At 42.1% G+C, this 21,144-nt stretch overlaps 4 protein-coding genes across 5 annotated transcripts; 2 read left to right on the top strand and 2 right to left on the bottom strand.

The window, feature by feature from the left end:
• Window positions 1-4,402: 4,402 nt before the first annotated feature.
• On the bottom strand, window positions 4,403-5,406 carry LOC117896772. Its single transcript, XM_034805249.1, has 3 exons — window positions 5,076-5,406; window positions 4,782-4,990; window positions 4,403-4,728 (listed from the first exon to the last, which is right to left on the bottom strand). Exons 1-3 carry the CDS (start codon window positions 5,295-5,297, stop codon window positions 4,416-4,418), a joined length of 744 nt encoding a protein of 247 aa, XP_034661140.1. The 5' UTR covers window positions 5,298-5,406; the 3' UTR covers window positions 4,403-4,415.
• Window positions 5,407-6,615: 1,209 nt separating this feature from the next.
• LOC117898887 (F-box only protein 11) lies at window positions 6,616-7,714 on the bottom strand. Its single transcript, XM_034808570.1, has 3 exons — window positions 7,527-7,714; window positions 6,952-7,466; window positions 6,616-6,883 (listed from the first exon to the last, which is right to left on the bottom strand). Exons 1-3 carry the CDS (start codon window positions 7,707-7,709, stop codon window positions 6,616-6,618), a joined length of 966 nt encoding a protein of 321 aa, XP_034664461.1. The 5' UTR covers window positions 7,710-7,714.
• A 58-nt stretch (window positions 7,715-7,772) lies between these two features.
• LOC117897195 lies at window positions 7,773-12,195 on the top strand. 2 transcript variants are annotated; one of them, XM_034805896.1, is made up of 6 exons: window positions 7,773-8,284; window positions 8,342-8,553; window positions 11,309-11,468; window positions 11,528-11,739; window positions 11,826-11,936; window positions 11,993-12,195. In XM_034805896.1, exons 1-6 carry the CDS (start codon window positions 7,985-7,987, stop codon window positions 12,174-12,176), a joined length of 1,179 nt encoding a protein of 392 aa, XP_034661787.1. In that variant the 5' UTR covers window positions 7,773-7,984; the 3' UTR covers window positions 12,177-12,195. The 2 variants fall into 2 exon arrangements, with proteins under 2 accessions (XP_034661787.1, XP_034661788.1); XM_034805897.1 differs by lacking the exons at window positions 11,309-11,468; window positions 11,528-11,739.
• Window positions 12,196-13,782: 1,587 nt separating this feature from the next.
• LOC117896997 lies at window positions 13,783-15,725 on the top strand. The gene is given in 7 exon segments (XM_034805557.1): window positions 13,783-14,408; window positions 14,496-14,651; window positions 14,653-14,672; window positions 14,724-14,840; window positions 15,061-15,112; window positions 15,114-15,427; window positions 15,492-15,725. Coding segments are annotated over 7 exon segments (1,095 nt in total). The 5' UTR covers window positions 13,783-14,093; the 3' UTR covers window positions 15,613-15,725.
• Window positions 15,726-21,144: the final 5,419 nt, after the last annotated feature.

Consider the following 21,144-nt stretch of genomic DNA (forward strand, 5'->3'; position numbering starts at 1 on the left):
AAATAAATAGAGAGATAAATTAAAACACACATTTTACTGAATAATTAATAAAACAAAACGACACTAAACACACGCAAGAAGGAGTTGGAAGGAGGAAAGGGAAACACAACACACAAGGACAAGAAGGACAAAAATCGAAGAATTAAAGTCAAATACATAGACGTGTATATGCTCTCATTGGTTGTGTTTTTAGGTTATAAACAAATAGGTTTGCCTCCGTGTGTGTGTGTGTGCCCACACTCACCGCAACGGACAAACAGACAGACAAAACAATCGTTAATTCAATCAATCATTCAGTCAGTCAATCGTTGAGTCGCACCAAAGACTCCTAACTGTACAGTTCATTTTGCACATTGATTCATTGCAAACAACATTAATTCATAAATTAATTATACCTTAAATTTAGCTAACGAAAAGCGAGGAGCGAGGGGAGAATTCCTAGTTAAGTGTAAATTATGCTAATAATGTCAAACATTTTGAATTTGCCTTTTTAAAAACGTGTTTTTTGCTTTTCGCCGTCTTTTAGGTTTCTAGCTAAATATTTAGTCTGCTTGATATACAAACAAAAACACAAGGAAATTTCCAAAATTTAAACAAGCAACAGAAAACCAGAGAAAACAAATAGAGTGTAAATGTGAAGAGACCGTGTAATTTAAATACTGCCACAAACAAGACGAAATGAAATGCAAAAGAGTACATATAAAACAAATATACAATTATTATTGTATGCCCATTAACGATATACGAATTAGTTAGTTAAGTGCAAACAAAAACATTTTTGGAAGCGTGTCCACATCCAAGCACTCGACACTTACAATGTGGAGAAAATATAAAACAAAGCCAAAAATATAATGTATATTTAGGTGCAGCGAAATCAACTAATCAAGTAAGCTAGGAACCTGCAGAAGGTTGCTCGAAGTTAACATTTGTGGCTAAGTACTAAAACTAAATAGGAAAAACACTGTACATAGAGTAAAACTAACCACACACACACAGCAAAAGCAGAGGCCAGACAGCAACATTTCATTCTCGTAAACACACACAGACACATAACACATAAAGATAATGAATCGTTGAAGCAACAAGAATTTATTTCCCAGTACAATTCATTTTGCCCAATTACAGTTCAAGCAGACAACGAAATTGATAGATGGAGAAAAAAGCCAACCCGTAGATAAAGCACAGGGAAAGCTCTTGGCGAAAGGAGTCTGAAATTGCCCATTTGCGAAGAGATTTCTTCAGCATGACAACGCCAAGGGCCGACGTTCGAGCCACAAACGTGTTTCATTTTAAAGCCAGAAACAATTTTGAAGGCCCACAAAACACACACTTAGCACTAACAGTAAACATAATTAGTTAAACGAGAAAATAGTAACGAAAAACAAAACAAAAACTTATGATGTAATAAAGAGAAATGAGAGAACGTATTTGATATATATGCGGCTTGACCCTGAGATTCAAAAAACATAAAATCGTATGTCTTCCAAATCAAAGGTCGTCTTTTGTAGCAAACACAACAAGAATCAAAGTCTGCGTATTGCTAAACGAAAACAAAAACAAAAACCAGAAACAACAAACAGTCAAAACGAAGAGCAAAACTGGAAGAAAAGCCGCTGTGGAGCTGGTTAGAAAATAGCACACAAAAAACACTTAAAACTGTACCAACCACACACACACACACACACCCGACAGCAACACACACACACACACACAACTGCACCTGCAAATTCATTTACTTGCAAATACTTTTAAGGATTAGCAGCCAAATCGAAACACTTTAGGCAAACTGTCGCTCCACTTTCCACTTTCTCTCACACTCTTCAGTTCCACCCCCACTCCAGCAAACTAATCAAGTACCTGACAATAGATGAATGACAACCTTTCTAGAACTCTCTCGCCAACAGCTTCATAGACATGACTTCTGCTCCACACAAAAAGCTCGTCTTGTACATACAAAATGACAAATGTTTCATCCGATTTGGCTAGCCAATTTGCGTCAAGTAAAAACACAAACAAATAAACACACACACACATAAATTAATTATATTAAAAACGGTTTCAACAGCAGCAAACACACACAAGAAAAACAAAAACAAAGCGAACAAATTTCGAGCAACTCTCAGCTCCTCATCTCCCAGAAGTCAGCAAAGATTAATGACAGCAAAATGCAATTAAAACGAATTTGAAATGTTTTTTCCTGTATGCATAAACGAACAGTGACACAGTGACACCACACATGACTTTTGTAAAATATTTCTGAATACACAAAACCCTAATTGAGGACTATTCATGCCCAGCAACGCATGGGCATTCACTTTCCAGCAGTAGAATTTGTCGATGCATTTTCCAACAGTTTTGCAAGCAGCACCAGAGACACAACACAACACAACAAACCGAACACACATGTACACCCCACTCCCCCACAACAATCAATGTACTCTCAAGTAGCTAATGTATTTGTATTTATGCAACTGTGTGATGTGTGTGTGTGTGTGTGTGTGTGTGTGTGTGTGTGTGCGAACAGGAAACGGAAATCAAATGTATAAATTCATCAACTGCAAGCCACTCGAGTATAGGAGCGATAAACATACACATACATGTATATGTACATAAGCGAGTACGTATATATAAACGGGTATTTATATACATACAGCTAGTTATAGATACTATACAATATACTAAACTATATACACACGGGTATGTATATTTTTTGTATTAACTGTTAGGTGCCGCTAGATTGTAAGTGCGCTTCCGTTTGCAAACGTTTTCTGTTTTTTTTGTGTGAATTTTACTTTCAATTCGTTTAAAAGTGCAAAAGAAAATACGAAATAAAAACCAATTTTAGCAACAAGATTTTTAACTTAAAAACAAATGGTAAAACTTAAACGAAAGTCTTGCAACTCACTGGGGAAAACAACACCACAAACAATTAAATGTAAAAGAAAGAAACGAGCGCCAAGGCATGCGTGTATGTAACTAACTAATATTTGCTCAAAGAAAAAAACCAACAAAAAATATATGAATAATAAATATGCATACATATACGCAGCCGCAGCATTAGATATTTATAGCATAGATATGTGGAAACGACTTTTAGTTAGGCGTTGGCCGAACGCTCACTAAAAAACAAAACTCTACACCCAGAATCAGTCTTGACTAAATTGAAAATTTAGTTAATGCAACACAAAAACACATAACGTAAGTAGGCTAAGGTGCGAATGGTGTGTAAGATATTTTGCAACTAAAACTAATACTAAAAATAAAACTAAAAAAAAACTAAAACAAAGTTAGAACTAAATTTAGTTTAAGTCAACTTTGAACACTGCAAATCACAACCAGCAAGAACCGAACACGAGGTTAATGAAAGAAGACATTTTGCGCATCAAATATTTCAAATAAATGTGTGAAAAAAACAATTAAATTAAATCTAAAAAAAAAGAAAGAAAAAACGTTGCATTTACATTTCACATAAACAAAGGAATACCTAACAATACATGCATAAATATGAATACGAGTATATACATATATATATACATATATATATATATATTAAATATATATTCGAAACTCTCTTGAACAACACAAAAACAAACAACAACAAACACACATTTAACACACAAACAGGCAACAAGAAACATGACACACAGGCGCAGACAGACACCCAGCAGACAATTGAAAAATTGAAAATTAAAATACTAAAACGAAAAAACTTGATCAAAATTAACAAAGCAAACGAAACGAAAATTCAACATAAAAATTATTAATACAAAAAAACAAATGCTAGAATAAAAATATGTTAACACAACAAAAACAATTTAAAAATGGAAATGGGAAATGAAAATGAAAAGAACGCATTCAAAACTTAAATGTAAGACACTAAATAAAAATAAAAAAAAGAAAAAAAAAAAAACTATGCTAAATGCAAGAACAAACGGAAATAATAGCAACAATTGCGAATGAATAACAACACTAAAATTGAAAACAATTTAAAAACAAAAACCAAAAAAACGACAACAAAACATAAAAAAGAAAAACAATTAATATATAAATAAATGTTACGCGTTATTAAATAAAGAAGAATGAAATAATTTGTTTTAAAAAAATGTGCCAGCTGTGTTTTTTTTTTAATGTGGGAGATGGGCAAGCATTGGACAAGGTAAAATAAAGTCTTGGGTTTTATTTTATAATATTTTGCCAGAGGTTTAGAGTCGAACTTGGAGCTAAATTGGCTTTAAAAATGAGAGTGCTCAGAGTTAAATTAATTTAAAATTTTCTAGTGGCACTCGTACCATTGAATTAACAGCCAAATCTAACATTTTTAAATTTATTTAATTTATTTTTTTAAGATTAATCAACTTAGTTTTTATTTTTTATTGATTTTTATATGTTTTTTATATTATATTCTCAGCCAAATTTCACATAAAATTAAATGCACTCAACTTGGTTGTGGTGCCGGCCATGTACTTGCCCAGCGCCAGGGCCAGCAGCGAGAACTGGCAGTCGGGATAGATTTCGTGGCACTCCCTGGCAGACCGCTTGGACCTGCGGTAGATGCGATCGTACTGATGATGGGCCTGTGGCTCATGGACTGCCACTGCTGTCGCAGGCAGGCTGAACACCGTGCGCACCAGTTCCTGCAGCATGTTGCCGCGCTGTCCCTGGGGCAGCCTGAACCTGGCGCTCTCGCAGAGCGCTCGAGCCACGCAGGAGTGTCCATTGAAGCCCATGCTGAGTGAAGAGTGTGAGCAAATGGCAGCCAATAAAGTAGAATTAGCACTCACTTATTGAAAATAGACTTCACTTCGTCGTAGAAGGCGCGCCGTGAGCGTCGCTGGATGTGTTCCTTGGATAGTGTGGCATTCAGCCCGTGGGCATGCTGTATGACCCACTCCCGGTTGGGCAGATCGTAGGCGACGCCCCAGTTGACAGCCCAGCTGAGAAAGTCCACATCGGGATTGCCAATCATGCCGATAGTCATGCAAATGGCTCCCTGCACACGCACACACAACCAACACACAAAAGATTAGTAGCCGTAAAGTAAAGTCCTGGACACCCACACACCCACACACTCACACCGAAACCGATGAGCCATCGGGAAATGCCAGATAACGTTTGTGACGCCGCAGAACTTTCACCTCCATTTGCGTGCCATTTACAGCTGTCAGTGGCAGGGATGGGTCCAGCGGCAGGCTCTGTGTCTGCACTCGCCCTTGCACCTGCACCTGCAGCTGCAGCTGTCCCAGTGCCAGGAGGCATAATGCCAGCAGATTGTAGTGGTAAGTCGCCGAGAGCCTCATTTTGTCGGCACCGCGTTCCGTTTCAAACTAAACTCATCGTCGATCGCTTTCCATTGGTTTCGTGTGCCGGTGCCGGGCTGCCGTCCGGTTATCGGCTTATTAGCTCAAGTACTGTGTTGATTGCTCTGATTAGCGGGTGTGTGCCAACTCGCTGACTGGCACTTCCCCCCCCCAGGTACTGCCCCACCGCTTACACTTGCCCGCTGGCTGCCTGTCAATACGGCCAACACTGATTGCAGTGGCATGTAAATTGTGTGTCAACAGTCGTGTACAATTCGCTTGTTTTGTTTCCACTTCCAGTCCAATTGTCAGCGCGCTGTAAAGTCAAAAAGCAAATAATACAAATTATGAAATTTACAGCAGGGAAGGCAATGTGTGCATAAAGGTAGCTGAGATTCCCCATTTGCAGTCGCTGAATGCTCTGCAATTAGCCAAGAGCTGTTCATGAATTTGGGACTGAAAAAAGTCGTTGAAAAAGCGAGAAATAAACGTAGTAAAAAGGTGTCTTTATCTTCCTCGCTCTTTATTTTATTCTGCTGTTTATTTATTGACAATTAACTGCAAATCATAACTCTAGTTCATGGGGAAATAATAAAACTAAGAATAAACTGAAAAAAAGGGTATTAATATGTGAAAAAAAAGGCATAGCATTACAAATTCGCTAAATTTAAATTATGGTAAATATTGAGGGACCATTCGGTGTATAAATTATGGTAAAAGAAATAATAATATTCATATAAAAAGCGAACGTTTCTGGCTGGGAATAGTTAGACCTAAAGGGAAAGCGGATAAACAGAAGGAATTTGTCCTGAAGGAACTTTTCCCAGTTCGAATTTTTGAGTCCACAATTTCGAGAATGAGCTTTATGCCAGTTTACAATTTATTTCAACTTATTATGATGCCTTTTTTTGGCATTTTTGTCAACGTATCCACAGTCTAAGCCGTAGTCTTAAAACAACCTAAAATTCAAGCTGTCCACAATACAACTTTTTGCATCCTTTAAAAATAATTTTTCCCCCATATAAATTCCCCCTTTCGCATGTTTTTATAGTCGTACCCCGTAGAGCCCATGCAGAGAGCTCTATTGTAGCGCACACACAAAAAAGTGTCAATAAAAATGTCACTTGGGATATTTACTTAATTTTCGCCCTCCACTTTTTGGCTTGTCATTTTTTGCAATAATTTTTGAAGCGAGGGGGAAATATTACCCAAATTTGTTTTGGGCATATCGATTTATAAATATTACATGGCAAACCCTGAACTGGCAGCCAGCCCAGTAAATGCATTGAAATGTTTTCCTCATTCCGATTTTATTTAATTAATGTGCCGCTTTCTGCCGAAATGGCTCCGTGAGCAGCAGCAAAAAACTTTGACGACAGTGCGGCCCGTACAGACTGGCGCACTCGTGGAGCGTGTGTCCGGCGGTGAAGGCCTCCCGATATTTGGGTTTATGGGCAATCTCCGGATGCACATAGCGCAGCATTATGCGGAAAATATCATGGAAGAGCGTCAGACCGGGCGGAGCCAGCAGCAGACGGGCCTCGCACAGCGTTCGCATGATGCAATAATTTGGATCGTAATTATACCTGGCAAAGGGGAGGGGCAAAACCTGGCAAAAAGGAAATGCAGTTAGCAGAGAGAACTTTCAGCTTACATGGTGGCCAGCAGGCTGACCATGTCGAAGAGCATGCTGTGCGGACTCTGACTCTCGTTCAGCACTTTGACTCCATTGCGCTGCAGTTCGCGTCGCAGGCGTCGGGACATGGCCGATGGGCGACAGTAGAAGGTGCCATACGGATCCTTGACCAGATGCGAGGCCGGGCAGCCTGCCTGCATTTGATGGGCAAAGGACTTGCGACGATTCTGTGTGGGTAGGCCTTGCGGATAGGCAAAGTAAAAGGATTGTATGGGATCCGTTGGACTGAGCGGCACAACAACAGTTTGTGGTTGCAGGGCAAAGGCGGAGGATGGAGGAGGAGGTGGTGGCGGCGGAGGAGGAGGCGGTGGTGGTGGTGGTACCGGAGCTGGTTTAACTTTTGGCTTGCCCACACGTCGTGGTATCCAATCCTCAACAGCCGCAGGTAGCTCGTAGATGCTCGTTGCCTCGGCCAGCCAAAGCAGGCCTCTGGGTATGGTCTCCAGCACGGCCTTGGCACAGTTGGCTGTCAGCTGTAAGATACGTAGAGATACTGCCTGTGTGTGTAAATAAATAATTTTGTTATGCCAAACCGTCATGGAGGAGCCCAGCTCAAAGGTTAGCCAACGCTTCTGGCGATGCAGAATGTGACTCGGCTGCTGCATGTAAGTGACGCGAGTGCTGCTGGAGCTGTTGCAGCTGTTGGCCTCTGCACCACAGACCAGCGACAGCAGCAAGCTGGCGAGGAGCAGCCTTAACCCATTTGTAAATGCCATAGCAGTGTCCACAGAAGAACTAAAGAGCCGCAGAGCCAGCGGTGCCAACAGATGTGGATCTTCAGCTCTCTTTTCCGTGTCGCTGCAATTTGTACGCAGCAAGTTCCATGTTTGAGCAACAAATTAGTCTTCGAATGGGGTCAGCTTCTAATTGAATTAACAGCTCTCGCAGCGCTTCGATGGCGCGTTAAAACAAAGGCAGAGATACCCCCTAAAAAACCCGCGACTGGCACTCACAAATCAATGGCCAAAAACTTCAAAATCAGTTGTGAAAAATGTCTACGAGCTGGCCGAAGCTGCTGCTCACAGCGTTGCTCTTGGGCCAATGCCAAAGTCAGTGGAAGAACGATGTGCCACATGTGTTTGCCACGCTGTTGCCACCGACGACAAGCAGTCACGATGCCGGCAAAGTCAACAATGTCACGCTGACTCCGCCAGGACTCATCAACCAAGGACGGGAGTTGGAGCAGGAGTTGGAGCTGCTGGGACTGGGACTGCCACCACATGCTGGCTCGCAGCGCAAACTCTCGAGAGGCAAACGCTTTGTGGCCTTTCCCGTGGGTTCATCAGCTTCGGTGAGTCAATGAACCCCCAAGTACATCCTGGATATTAAATCAAATATGTATTTGCAGGCCGCTGTCTGCCTGACCACCGGTGTCATCGGCAATCCCAACCTGCTGTATCTCAGCTTGGGCATCAATTGGGGCGTTGCCTACGATCTGCCCAATGTCACGTGGGTACTGCAGAATGCCCATGGCTGGACGACTAAGAAATCCGCCCAGGCACAAATCAAACGCAGACATCGACGTGAGCTCTACAGTCGACTGGAGACAATGATAGACAGGTGAGTGGGCAAGGGTTAGCAAAGGATATGGGTTTAAGGCAGGTTTAAGGAAGGTTTGAGGTAGGTTTAGGGTAGTTTTAGAGCAAGTCATCACAAGTTTTTGTGTGTGAAAATGTGCAGCACAGATTTTTACAGACTTTGTTGGCGTATTTTTAGTACATTTTTTGTTGAATTTTGGATTGATTTTGGATGGATTTTTTACAGACATTTTTCAGATATTTTGTAATATTTTTGAAAGATTTTTGATATAGTTTTCGTAGATTTTTGGTATATTTCTGGTACGTTTTTGCTATATTTTTTTGGGATATTTTGTTTAGTTTTTTGGTATATTTTTCATTCATTTTGATTGATTTTGGAAATATTTTTGGTACATTTTTGGTAACCTTTGGGTTTTAAATACTTATAAAAACATTTTATGCAGTCAAAGACTTGTCTCAGGTAAAGAATTTACACACGTAAATGTAGATATTTAGTCAATCATTAACTAAACACTTAACTAATTAAAAAACTGTCATTATTCGTGAGACATAAACGATGCCAGAGGATGGAAACTCAAAGGATTTTGTGGGCATACAAAGAAAATCAGGCAATTGTCTTCTATTTCCGAATCAAACCAACACATATGTATGTATATATCTATGCATATGTACATACATACATATGTAGTACATATTATGTACATAAATAAATGTATGTTTTTACCACTCACATGTGCATGCTTCAAGTGGCATGCCCTGCCCCCACTTACATATATGCCATTCAGCGAGCTGCCTCTTGGGTGGGGTGTGGCTGTGGCTGTGGCTGTCTGTGCCAAAATCATTGAAGCCACTTGGCTTATCACGCACAGTGCGACCAAGAAAACTTCGCACCCAAAGTGGTCGTTGGTCCCTAACCGCCGCCCTGCCGCCCTGCTGCCAGGGGAGAATGAGAGAGAGAGAGCGGAGTGGCTGCGTGCTCTTGGCATAATAATAAAATGTTGGTATTTTATATTAGCATTTAAATTGGCTTTTTGTATGCTTCGGAAATAGTTTAATATCCGTAGATGGGTAGAGACTCAGTCTCCTGGTCTTCCTGTGGTTTTTGGCAACTTTAACTTTGGGGCAAAAATCTGCACACAAAAAAAATGCATAACAAATTAGGCCATAATTGGGAGGCACGAGCTATGATCACGCTAAACTATCTGCAATCTGTAAAATGTCTTATCAAAAAGGCGGCACAGACCCGCACACACACACACAGAGAGAAACAGTGACTGTGACAAGTGACAGTGACAGTGACAGTGACAGGCATTGTCATGGTAATCAAAGGACTTTGAGGGGGCTCGTTCGAATTGAAGCGTCAATTTCAGAGCCTCGGCAAAGCTTCAAGTGGTCGTCGAGAAAGTTACCAAATTTGACTGTGACTTTGCCTTTGCCTTCATGTGTGTATCCTCATCCATATTCTTATCCGCAAACTCATCCGGCTTTGGTTTTTGACCTTAACACGGCGACCCAGCCGGGCCTTGATTCACGTGTCGAGGATTGTGGATTTGCTCGGGTGTCTTGTGTTCGTTCGTCTTGTGTTTCATGATTGTTTTCCCTCGATTGGTTTCGCTTTTTCGATTGTCTGCTTTGCTTAGCATCCCACTGGTCTCTGGCCCCCTGACTTTTGCCTCCTTTTCCCTCTTCTGCCTTCCGCTTTACGAGCGCTTTTTCCCCTCTAATGGGTCAGCTAAGCGTTTGCCTGGCCTCAATTGCCTCTATCCAATGTGTGTGTGTGGGTGTACGTTGTGTGTGTGTGTGTGTGTGTATTGGCTGTATGCCCTATGGGGTTAATGAAGTTGTTTGTTTGTTTGTTCTGTCGACATTGAAGTTGACAGTCACACAGCAGCCGCAGCCGCAGACGCAGCCACAACTCGCTGGGGAAGGGTGAAAAGTTTTTGCCAGGCCAATGAATGGGGAAACTTCTAAGGAAATTAAACAGCATAGTTATGGAAATACAAACGTACTTACAGATATAAACACACTGAGATATGTACTTGTATGGAAAAACAGAAGAAATATCACAGAACTTCCACTTAATTCCATTAAAAGTAAAACCCTTAAAGAGGGTAAATATTCTTTAATATTCTGCAGCTGGAAATCCACACCTGACAAGCTTCTCGTTGCAATCGTTTTATTATGACAATATCCTCTAGACCATTGGCAATTCAGTTGGCGAATATGAACACCATTTGGGTGCAGACTCAATGCCCCTGCCATGGCCATCGATCTTTGTCAGCGCAGGGCTTTGGCAGTGCCGACCCTCGACAGGTGCAGGCAATTCAATTAAGTTGCAGCCTGCGCCTTCGCCTTCGCACCTTTCCCTCCGTGTGTCCCCCGTCCCTCTGTGTTTATTGTAAACGTGACTGCTGCAAGTGTCTGCTGCAAAGAGCGAACGAACATTCTAAACGCTAACTGACAATTGACACATTTGCACTTTGGCAATTTTCCTGCCACGGCCAGAGCGTCTCTGGTTGCTCCTCCTCCAGTCTGTGTCTCGCCGCTTCTTGAGTACAGTTTTCAGTTGGTTTTCGTGCTGCAAGGCAAACGGCACGTGCCACATAGCTTTTTGCCATGATTTACGCGCACTTCGCATTGTTTAATTATCGTTTAATTGTTGCAAAGTTTTTGATTTACGATTTAATTGCAACGACAAATGCAACGCCCTCGTACGCAAGTACGAGTCCAAGTCCAGCTCCAGCTCCAGCTCTGTCTCTGGCTGCTGGCAATGTCAGTCATGATTTATGGCCGCCGCCAACATTGATGACTATGATGGAACGTGCAGCAGACAACCGGACTCCTCCATCCGCTCAGCTGTTGCTGCATGAACGCTGGCGTCGCTCACTCAGTCGTCCGAAGCGTTATCTCAGCTTTCCCGAGGGCTCCTCGTTGTCCGTATGTGCCATGCAACGACCAAAAAAAAAGCACTTTGTTACTGTTCTGTCCCTGGTCAGGTGGCTGTCTGCTTCACGGTGGGCCTCATCGGCAATCCCTACTATGCATACAACAGTTTCGGCATCAACTGGGGCACGGCCTACGATTTGCCCAACAGCACGTGGGTGCTGCAACATCTACATGGCTTCGCCACACATCCCGTGGCACCGGCTGTGCTCCGGCGACGCTCCCGCAGATTTATCTATCAGAAGATTGAGACAATTGTGGATAAGTAGGGGGGAGATCTATACCTTTTTTTGCATCTACTTTCTGCGGTCTTTATTCTCCAATTTCTTACTAATTTTTCTACCTTTCCAGCATGGGCTACAATGGCCGTGACTGCGTTTTGCGTACCCTCTGCGAGAGTCGCCAGTACTTTCAGCGCACCAAAATGAACATGGTCGGCGAAATGCTGCGCACTATATTCAGGTAAAGTTTGCAATACAAATTCGCCCAATCCAGCTTCATGTAACTCCCTTTTGCAGCCTACCCAAGCAGCGCATCTTTACACGCGAACTTCATGAAAACTCGGACATCGTGCACTATGACAAGGCCTATCGGGAAGCCCACAAAGATGACTGCGCCGCCCAGTATGACTGTCACTTTTCGCTGCTGGAATTGGCCTTTGGCAAATACACAACGCCGCCGAAAAATTATTATGCTCAATAAATTGTACGATACTTAAAAATGTGTGCTGTGCCCCGCCATCAAATTATTCTTGAGTGTCCACTCCGCCAGGCAGCGGCAGGGCAGGGGCTGGGGGCCACTTGTTGAGCGCCGTTAAAAAATGGCACTTCATATATCTTTTTTGCTCAGCTGCAACTTGGCTTGGCCTCACCTGCCTCCATCCTCCAGCTCCTCCATTGTCACAGCTGCCGCGGGGCGGGAAGTGGAATTGATGTTGTCTGTGCTGCGTGGCGCCTCCGTCTTCGGCTGACTGATGTGTGTGTCAGTTGTGCTGGCACCTTCTGCTTCCCATCATTATGCTGCCGGGCCACTGACGGACTTTAATTGAAAAGAAATAAAAATACGTTTGGGCAAACTTTTGTTGGCTCCCAAAAGCTGCCAAAAAGTTGTATTCAATCAACAGACTTGGAAGTTTTCTCAGGCTGGGAAATTTTAACGACTATTGCCCACAGGGACTGCAGCATTTTGTGGCTTTTGGAAATATGGCTACGCATTAATCGACCAATGAAAGAAATCGGAGACTGAAGGATTGCATTTTAATGATGCTGCTGCTGTTGCTGCTTTTTCTCTATGAAAAATGAGTTTAGAGATGAATGAAAGAGGAGTGGAATTCGGTCAATGAAATGTACTTCGGGAATATAGCAATTTTGTGCGCGTTGTGATAGTCAGAATTCAGATGTTTTGGGAGATAAATCTAGCTGAGTAAATTGTGCACTTTGCACAAGACAAAAATTAGGTTGTATGCCTCAAGTTTTATGAAATTTGAATGGTATGGTATGGTACAAGTGTTAGATGTGAACTAGTTTTTTTCATAAATTCTTAACAAAATAAGCCATAAATTATTTATATTTTTCAAAAACAAATGTTAAAATTATATTCAAAAGAAATATAGATCAGAATACCAAGACACATAAAAGTATAAGTCGAATGCATTACCTTTTTTCACACCTTTTTGCTATAATCTTCTCCACTCCTCGCTGCTTTGCTCCACTTCTAAGCGCTTCGTTAGCTCCCCTAGTCCCCGCTGCTTTGGTCCCCTTACTGCACGCTGCTTTGGCCCCATTCTTGGCTGGTAACCGGTGGGGAAATGGTGAACTTGTTGACGTCCACACGAGCAGCAGCAGCAGCAGCGCCCGGGAACGATGGATAAAAAGTGTTAACAAGTAAATGTCATGTCCAAGCAGTAGAATTCCAAATCAGAGCAAAACAGCAGGAGTGGCCGTGTGATGTGAAGACATAAATGGAGAAGACACGAGATGTCACCGTAGCCACATGGAGCCACAATAAATAAATAAGCAACGCCACCAACAAAAACACAAAGAATAAACCAATGCCTCACGTTCTTTCGTCGTTTGTTTGTTTGAATTGTCGAATGCTAGCCTCCAACTGGCTGTTTCCCATTCTTGTTTCTTGTATTTTTGTCAAGTAGATTGAAGATATGCGAGCTGACATCAGTAGCCTGGGATAAGTGGACAGCAGCGGACAGTCTCGAAGGTAGAAAGAAACGAAGATCGAAGGTAGAACAAAGAGAGTCGCGAAAGTAGAACGAAACGGAAGTTCAAAGGCAGAGCGAAGAGACGGAAGAGACAGAACGAAGAGAGGCGCGAAGGCAGAAAGAAACGGTGATCAAAGGAGGAACAAAGAGAGTCGCAAAGGAAGAACAAAGGAAGGGGCGAAACGAAGAGAGCCGCTAGGGCAGAAAGAAACGGTGATCAAAGGCGGAACAAAGAGAGTCGCCCGCAGAACAAGAGAACTCTCGAAGGCATAAAGAAACGGAACTCTGTGTAAAAATGTGAACAGCGTTTCAATTGAAATAAAAGCCAAAGTGAAGATAGATTTTAGAGCGCAATTCGAGTAGCCATCAAAAGTTTCAATTAGTTCCAATCAGAGTGTAGCTCCATGACTCAACTGTCAGCAGCGGCAATGCTCATACTGCAGCTCGTAGTGCCTGTCCTCCTCCTCCTCCAACAATTATCCACCTGCTCCGCTGTCAGTCAGATTGTTGACAATTTTGATGGGCTTGCTGATGGCTCCTACATGACCAGCAGGTCGAGCAGCCGCCCCCAGCACAGCTTTGACATGCATTATGACAACTCGAACACAGACTCCGACTCCGACTCCGACTCCAACTCCATTGGCAGTGCCAACAATGAAACGAGAATACTGCGACGTGGCAAACGATATCTGCAGTTCAGCAAGGGATCCCGTATGTCGGTGCGTTGCGTCCACTTTGGAACAGGCATTCCAGTTTTTAATTGGCATTCCCCCCCAATCATACGATTTCTGTGAATTCTTTTGCAGTGGCGCACCAATGGCAAGAACACGCTGCTCAAAATCAATACGTTGTACGCCTACGGCTATGGCTTTCGTACCAATTATCCTTTCCCCTCAATCGAAGAGCAAAAGAAGGATAATGCGGTATTCTTTCGCCTCTTTAAGCGGGATTTGTTCTCCAAACTTAGAGACCGCTTTGGATGGGTAAGTTCTGAGTGGTTTAGTTGATTTGCTGTAATTTGGTACCCTCTCCAGCCATGGCTTTGATGGTCGCGCCTGCATGCTGAAATCCTTTTGCACAGCTGTGCTGGATGTGGACAAGGCGGGGCAGAAGAGCGGCATGCTCTTCAAGCTGCTCAAATTGGTATTCAGGTGAGTGCAAGAGAGAGAGGGAGAGAGGTGTCTGATTAACACCTTACTGTTAACTACTAGAGCAGTTCGTTGCCATGTTATGCGACATCAATGTAAAGCTCTTGGCTTCTGTTAGTTGAGTTCTTTCATCGGCAACAATGTGCACGCTTCGTTTGGGTCTTCTTCTCAGCTTTCTCTGCCTTACCACGGCACTGGCGCATAACTCCAGCATACCCCATAGTCGCGCCAAGCGATATTTGGATATAATAGAAACCACACGCATATTTGTGGGTAATATTCGATAATTGCATCAGTCCAATTGCTTATAGAGTTGCTTCTCCCCTTTTCAAGTTCCGCGTTAATGCCAAAAACAATGTGATTGCCTCGCCCATTGTCTGGGCACATGGCTATGGCTTTCGTGCCAATACCCCAGTGCTGGTTAAGCGGGAGAATCGACCCTTCAGAAGGGACACCTATGAGCTGCTCCACGAGCTCATCGATCGCAGTGGCCTCGATGGGCGTGCGTGTGTCCTGAAGGCATATTGCACGGCTCTCGCGGGGGATCATGGTCAGGGTTTCTTGTTTAAGCTTTTAAAATATGTTTTTACGTAAGTGGCAGACTCCTACGAACTATTAGTAACTATCTGCTACACCAATCTAATATCATTTCAGCTTGGACGAACACGAAAAGCGTCATATGCCGCATCTACGCGAGCAAAACTGCGAACAAATCATGCACAGCCACTGCCCATTGAGCTTTGACAGCATTTCCCCCTACACAGACGATGTTTGATGTTAGCCATGCACACACATGCACGATGTGTATTTGTTTGCTTTTCGGCATGAAAAATAAACAACAACTGAGATTGAATTGAATGTGAAAATAGAAATATAAACACACGTTTTTAGCGCAAAAACCTAAAATAACAAAATGTTACAGAGTGTTTTAAGGACATGTCAGTAAAGTGCAATAGAATCATTGAGCTATTATTTACTACAATAAGCTACTTTATTGGTTGTTTAGCGTGGCTGCAGCTACAGTAGGACAACAGACTGTTAGATTTGCAGCTACAGCAGACTGTTAGAGTTGCAGCAGACTGTTGGCTCTCGCTCTCTCGTCTACTCTCGGTCTACTCTCGGGGTCTCTTTTTACAGCTACGATCCACACAGCTCCCACGCAGTTTTGGCTTGGGATTGCACATGATTAGCAGGACATAATTGAACACGATGGAACATGACTGAACGTTTTTGATTAGGAGTGAACAGTAATGAAAATGATTGAACATGATTTCAACGATTGATGTTTGGCCAACTTGACATGTCGAAAGGAACACGTAACGCGGGGCCCAAAATGACGCACTGGACATATTGCACGAGACAGAAAATATCGCATGGGACCCGAAATGTCGCACGGGACAATTCGTTGGCATTAAGCAATTCAAACATGTTCAATCGTGTTCGACAGTTGAGTCGATCATCTCATTGATGGAGTAACCGTTGCGTCTGTCTGCATCGAACCTTCGCCTTTGCAAAGCTTTCACCCAAGTCAAGACCATCAAAGTTGATATTCTCTTCGCAACTTTATTTATTAGTGTATCCACTTGTAATTATTACAGCATAGAGCATCCTTAGTGCTACTCTATGTCGTTTTTTTTGGCTGTTGTTTACTTAATATCCTCGATGGCATTGCACGTGGCTGCTAATGATATTTATTCGCTCTTGTTGCCATTTGTAATTTATAATAATTAACTGATGTGCTATTTGCAGGTTGTGTGCGTGTTTCGAGTGTTTTTCTTTACCGTTTTTTTCCCCGTACGTGCGGTGCAATCAGCAGCATGCATTTAATTGGCATTTTTATTAAACAGCTGAAAGTGAGCAGCAGCAGGAAGAAAAAAAAACAGATAAGGGCAAAATTATAGCATACACATACACATGCAGATATGTAGATATGTATGTAAAAAGTATTCCGTGTCCATTGTTGACCTCATTGCATGACAAAAGTTGCTGCTGCTGCTGGATGCTGCTGCTGGCTCTGCCTCTGATACTGCCCCAGTCTCGATGTTGCAGTTGCAGTTGCAGCTGTTTAATGTCACCAGCATGAAAATTGCGAGTGGTGTTAAAATGTTTGCGGGCGCCTTTGATGCACTTGTCACGCCCCCATGGCCACAGAGAGACCAGCAAACCTGTCGCCCGTCGCCCGTCGCCGTGGTGGCATTAAAAATTAACTTTAATTAAGTTGAAAAACATAAATTACATGCACGCATACAAGGACATTAAAATGCACAAAACGCACACACACACACGCAGAGGCACTTGGTCACACGCAGACACACGCAGACACACACGCAGGCAGGCAGGCAAGTCCTGCAAGTGCAATTTTCTGATGGTGCTGTTATTGCGGCTGCTGCTGCTGCTACCTCAAGAGCTGCTCAAGTTTGTTGCACACAAGGGGCAGAAAGGGTGAGAGAGAGAGAGAGAGAGAGAGTAGGTGAGAGATTAGAAAGAGAGGGAGAGTCGAGTGGCAGCCAGAGGTAAACTCCATCTTGGGCGCTGTCCGCAAAACTTTAAGCGTTTACCCCACAACTTTGTCAAGCACACACAGGGATAAGCGCCACAAAAGTACACACCGAATACGAATATATATACGATATATGTACATATTGTAGCCCCAACCTTAATCAAGTATTAATCATGTGGCTGTGCGTTGAATTGCTGCAGTGAAAGAGGTCAGGCACAGCACCCCACTGACCTGACCCAATGCAATCTTTCGTTTTCTTTCAACTCCATCGCCCACTCATTACACATTACCTTCACCTTCTTACGGCAGGGTGGGCACTATTATAGGTCAAGGGATATGCTGTGCGGCAGTGGATGGATGTAACGTAGGGAGAACTTTGGATGGAGCGTCATTTATCAGTGAAAATAAGGAACTAGACTGTTGCCAGTTGGGCTTCAGTTCAAACTGTTTCATTGCATCAATCAAGGATATAAAATTTGTTTAGATATATTTATATTTTTATTTGCTATTTTTAAGGAGTATTTTTCATTTCGTGGCATTCCCACTTGTTACATTTGCTGACAACACAAAACTTAAATTTCAGTTTGTTGCTGTTGCTGTTGCCGTTGCCGTTCTTGTTGCTGTTTGCTGGTTTCCGTTTAATTTTCTCATTTGGTGATGTTTGCATTTTTCGCCTCATTTTTCGTTTTTTTCCCCCAGCCAGTTTGTGCAATTATAATTAATTTTAAAATACGCTCGAAGTGTGGAAAATGTTCATTGCAAGTGACACTTAGCAGTAGGAAAAAGCCGAAAATGGAAATGAATATACGTAATGGTGCGGCTACGACTTTAACTAATTGAACTCTTGGCCAACATGGCAACATTCTCGTACGCAGATCAGTTATAATAAAAGTGAAATCAACAACAAACTTGAACCGATTATAGCGTTGATTCGATATAAAGTCTTTTGAAAGAAAAAGAATATTTGTTGAGCGATTAATCAACTGAAAGAATATGAATATAAATAAAGATTTGAAGTTGAATTTCTATAGATAACAAAGGGAACATGGAGAAGCATAGAAATCGCTTGTCCTTTCTACAATTTCTAGAATTTATTTGGTGGCAATCTGACAAGAAGCTGCGAGGATTATAATCATAAATAAAATATGATAAAGATAAGAAATATAAAGCCATAATTTTCGATAAACGTTTTTCGCACCGAAACAATTTGCTCTCTGGATTACATTTTTATTGTGTAATTTATTTTCATGTTTTAAATTTATTTTCCATATCCAATTAATGGCAAATGCCATTTAACGACTCTGCATAAAAGCATTTCAGTGTTTTCTAACCAGCAAATTAATACCAATCAAAGGACAACTATTAGACAATTAAATTTATAAATCAATACGCTAATTGTCAGCTGAATATGAAATGCAATATGCAGTGTCCAATCTCAATAATGTGAGCCAAAGCAGCTCCCCCCGACATACAGCTTTGACATGCAAAAGATATTTGACCAGGGGGTGAGGGGCAGTTGGCCTACAAATAATATACAACGAGATTAGCGCGACCCGAGGCACACCTCGTCTAATTTATTGGCCGTCAAGGAGCAACAAAATGCGCACCTGCCTCATTATGGATGCGTAAAGGGCCAATCGAAGTGTGTGGCATGGAATGGCCCCCCGCTCAAACCGCATCACACATTAGACTGGTTGGCATTTAGATGTGTCCACACACAGACACATTTTCAAATCGTTCATTCATTAATCGTTGTCTGGCGGCGGACTGAATGACTGGCATGCAAATTGATTTGATGCGTTGTCAATTAAAATGTGCAATTAATTTCGTTTGGTTTGCCTCACATTATCGAATAGGTAATTGGATAGAGCGATAGACACACAGAGAGATGTATGTACATGCAGTACATATGTACATACATACATATGTACATAGGTATGTACGGCTGGCGGAGTGGGAATATTTAGCCTGACAGCGGCTGCTAATGAGCTCAGTTAGACAATTCAGTTTGTGGCCATGAATGTGGCACACTCTCTGTGCGAGTGTGTGTGTGTGTGTGTGTGTGTGTGCCTTCCCCTCTCTCTCTCTCTTTCCCGCTGTATGTGTGTCTAAATTAAACCGTCTATGATATGGCAGAGAGCATAGCGTATACGCAATTAGTTAGTCAAACGCTGATTGCCAAGCGCTCTACACTGCAGTACATTCAAATAGAGACAGCTCACATGATAAGTAGTGTGTTAATGGCCCGATATTAAATACCTTTAAATCGAAAACACCATTCAGTCAGCGTCGCAGTAAATTAGAGCTAAGAAATATTTATTTATGGACAATAAATAAGAGCTGCAAGCAGCTGAAACAAATCTATTTCCCAAACAGAATTATTTTCCATGGAATATTCATAGATTTTAAGTGGCATTTGAAACTAGAACCATTTTGTTTCTGGTCAGATTCTAATTTTTGTTATATATATTTGGATGCACAGAAAAAGTAAAGTAACTAAAGAAATAGTTACGCACGTTTTAAATTAAATTCCACATATTTTTATTAAATTAATTCAACATAAAACCCAATAGAACTTCATTGAATTACAAAAAAAATAGTTTTAGAGCTTTTTTATAATTTTTAACTCTAATTTTTATATTTTTATTCCAACATTTTGATTATTTTTTTTTAATTTTGTAATTTGTTTTGAACGCCAAACAATTTTAATTTTTAGCATTTAATTAATTTTACATAAAAACTTATGGAAATTCATAAATTTAAAACCTTTTAATTATTTTTTAAATTTTTTTACTTTTATTTAGTAATTTTCAAATTTTCACTTTGTACTTAAGTCATATAATGACTCAAAATTACTCCAACAGTTTCATTTTTATTTTATTTGTTTTTTAGTAGCTTTTTCTAGTACCCAGCTCTAGTCGCATGGCCAGCATTATATGCCACCAATATGCCTAGACTTAATTTTAAAATGCCAAGACGTTGTTCTTCGTTTTCCTCTTTTTCAGTTTGCCTCTAAATTAGTTCAAGGATTAGTGCAATAAAACTAACGGGCCGCGGATTTGCGCAGCCCTTTTGTTGGCTTAGCGAATGGATGAAGGGGAGGGGGACGCCCGTGGGGCCTGCGAGGAAGGCATGTCACAATTTCCCAATTAGCCACTCATTGAGATAAATTTCTTATGCAAATGATGACAAGGCCAAGTAAGGCAATTGGGGGGGAAGCCAGAGCTGAGCAGGGGCAGGGGCAGGGGGAGGGCTGGATGCCGTGACAGGCGCTGAAGTGGCATTGGCATCCAAATACTCGTGCTCGTACTGGTCGGGGAGTTTGGGACACGACCTGAGCAGAACAGAACCAAACTGAATTCCCAGCAACGCCCTGACAACCACTGCCAGGAAGAACAACTAAAGCAGCGACAGCGACAGCGACAGCGACGGACAGCGGCAGTGGCGGCGGCAGAGTGACATTGAGTGACTCGCGATGACGCCGTTACGGCCTGGAGAAAATGAACAGCAGCCTTTGACTCTGTCACTCTCTCGCACTCTCTCTCTATCTCCCTCTCTCTGTCGCACCCTCTCTTAATTGGCTGCTGACATTTGAACAATAACAACAAGCAGAGCAGCGGCAAAATTTGACATAATTAAAATACAGGCAACAACATTTTTGGATGCGAAATGAGCGACAGGTCGAGGCAGCAGCAGCAGCAGCAGCGAACAACATTTTGCTAATTTCTTTGACTTATTAAAGCAGCGCGCTAATCACTTGCATCAACTAACCCATATTTCGAGATGAATTCAAATTGGAGCAGTCTC

The sequence above is a fragment of the Drosophila subobscura genome, chromosome O, assembly GCF_008121235.1.
Source record: "Drosophila subobscura isolate 14011-0131.10 chromosome O, UCBerk_Dsub_1.0, whole genome shotgun sequence".
Classification (NCBI taxonomy): Eukaryota; Metazoa; Arthropoda; class Insecta; order Diptera; family Drosophilidae; genus Drosophila; species Drosophila subobscura.

Bases quoted from the DNA above. Each gene is read 5' to 3' on its own strand.
- LOC117896772 (XM_034805249.1), bottom strand. From the start codon at position 5,297: ATGAGGCTCTCGGCGACTTACCACTACAATCTGCTGGCATTATGCCTC. The intron at 4,991-5,075 runs GTGTGAGTGTGT...GTGCGTGTGCAG, and splicing joins CCGATGGCTCATCGGTTTCG to GGAGCCATTTGCATGACTAT. The intron at 4,729-4,781 runs GTGAGTGCTAAT...CTCTTCACTCAG, and splicing joins GTGAAGTCTATTTTCAATAA to CATGGGCTTCAATGGACACT.
- LOC117898887 (XM_034808570.1), bottom strand. From the start codon at position 7,709: ATGGCATTTACAAATGGGTTAAGGCTGCTCCTCGCCAGCTTGCTGCTG. The intron at 7,467-7,526 runs GTTTGGCATAAC...CGTATCTTACAG, and splicing joins AGCTGGGCTCCTCCATGACG to CTGACAGCCAACTGTGCCAA. The intron at 6,884-6,951 runs GTAAGCTGAAAG...CCCCTTTGCCAG, and splicing joins GTCAGCCTGCTGGCCACCAT to GTATAATTACGATCCAAATT.
- LOC117897195 (XM_034805896.1), top strand. From the start codon at position 7,985: ATGTCTACGAGCTGGCCGAAGCTGCTGCTCACAGCGTTGCTCTTGGGC. The intron at 11,469-11,527 runs GTATGTGCCATG...GTCCCTGGTCAG, and splicing joins CCGAGGGCTCCTCGTTGTCC to GTGGCTGTCTGCTTCACGGT. The intron at 11,937-11,992 runs GTAAAGTTTGCA...TCCCTTTTGCAG, and splicing joins ATGCTGCGCACTATATTCAG to CCTACCCAAGCAGCGCATCT.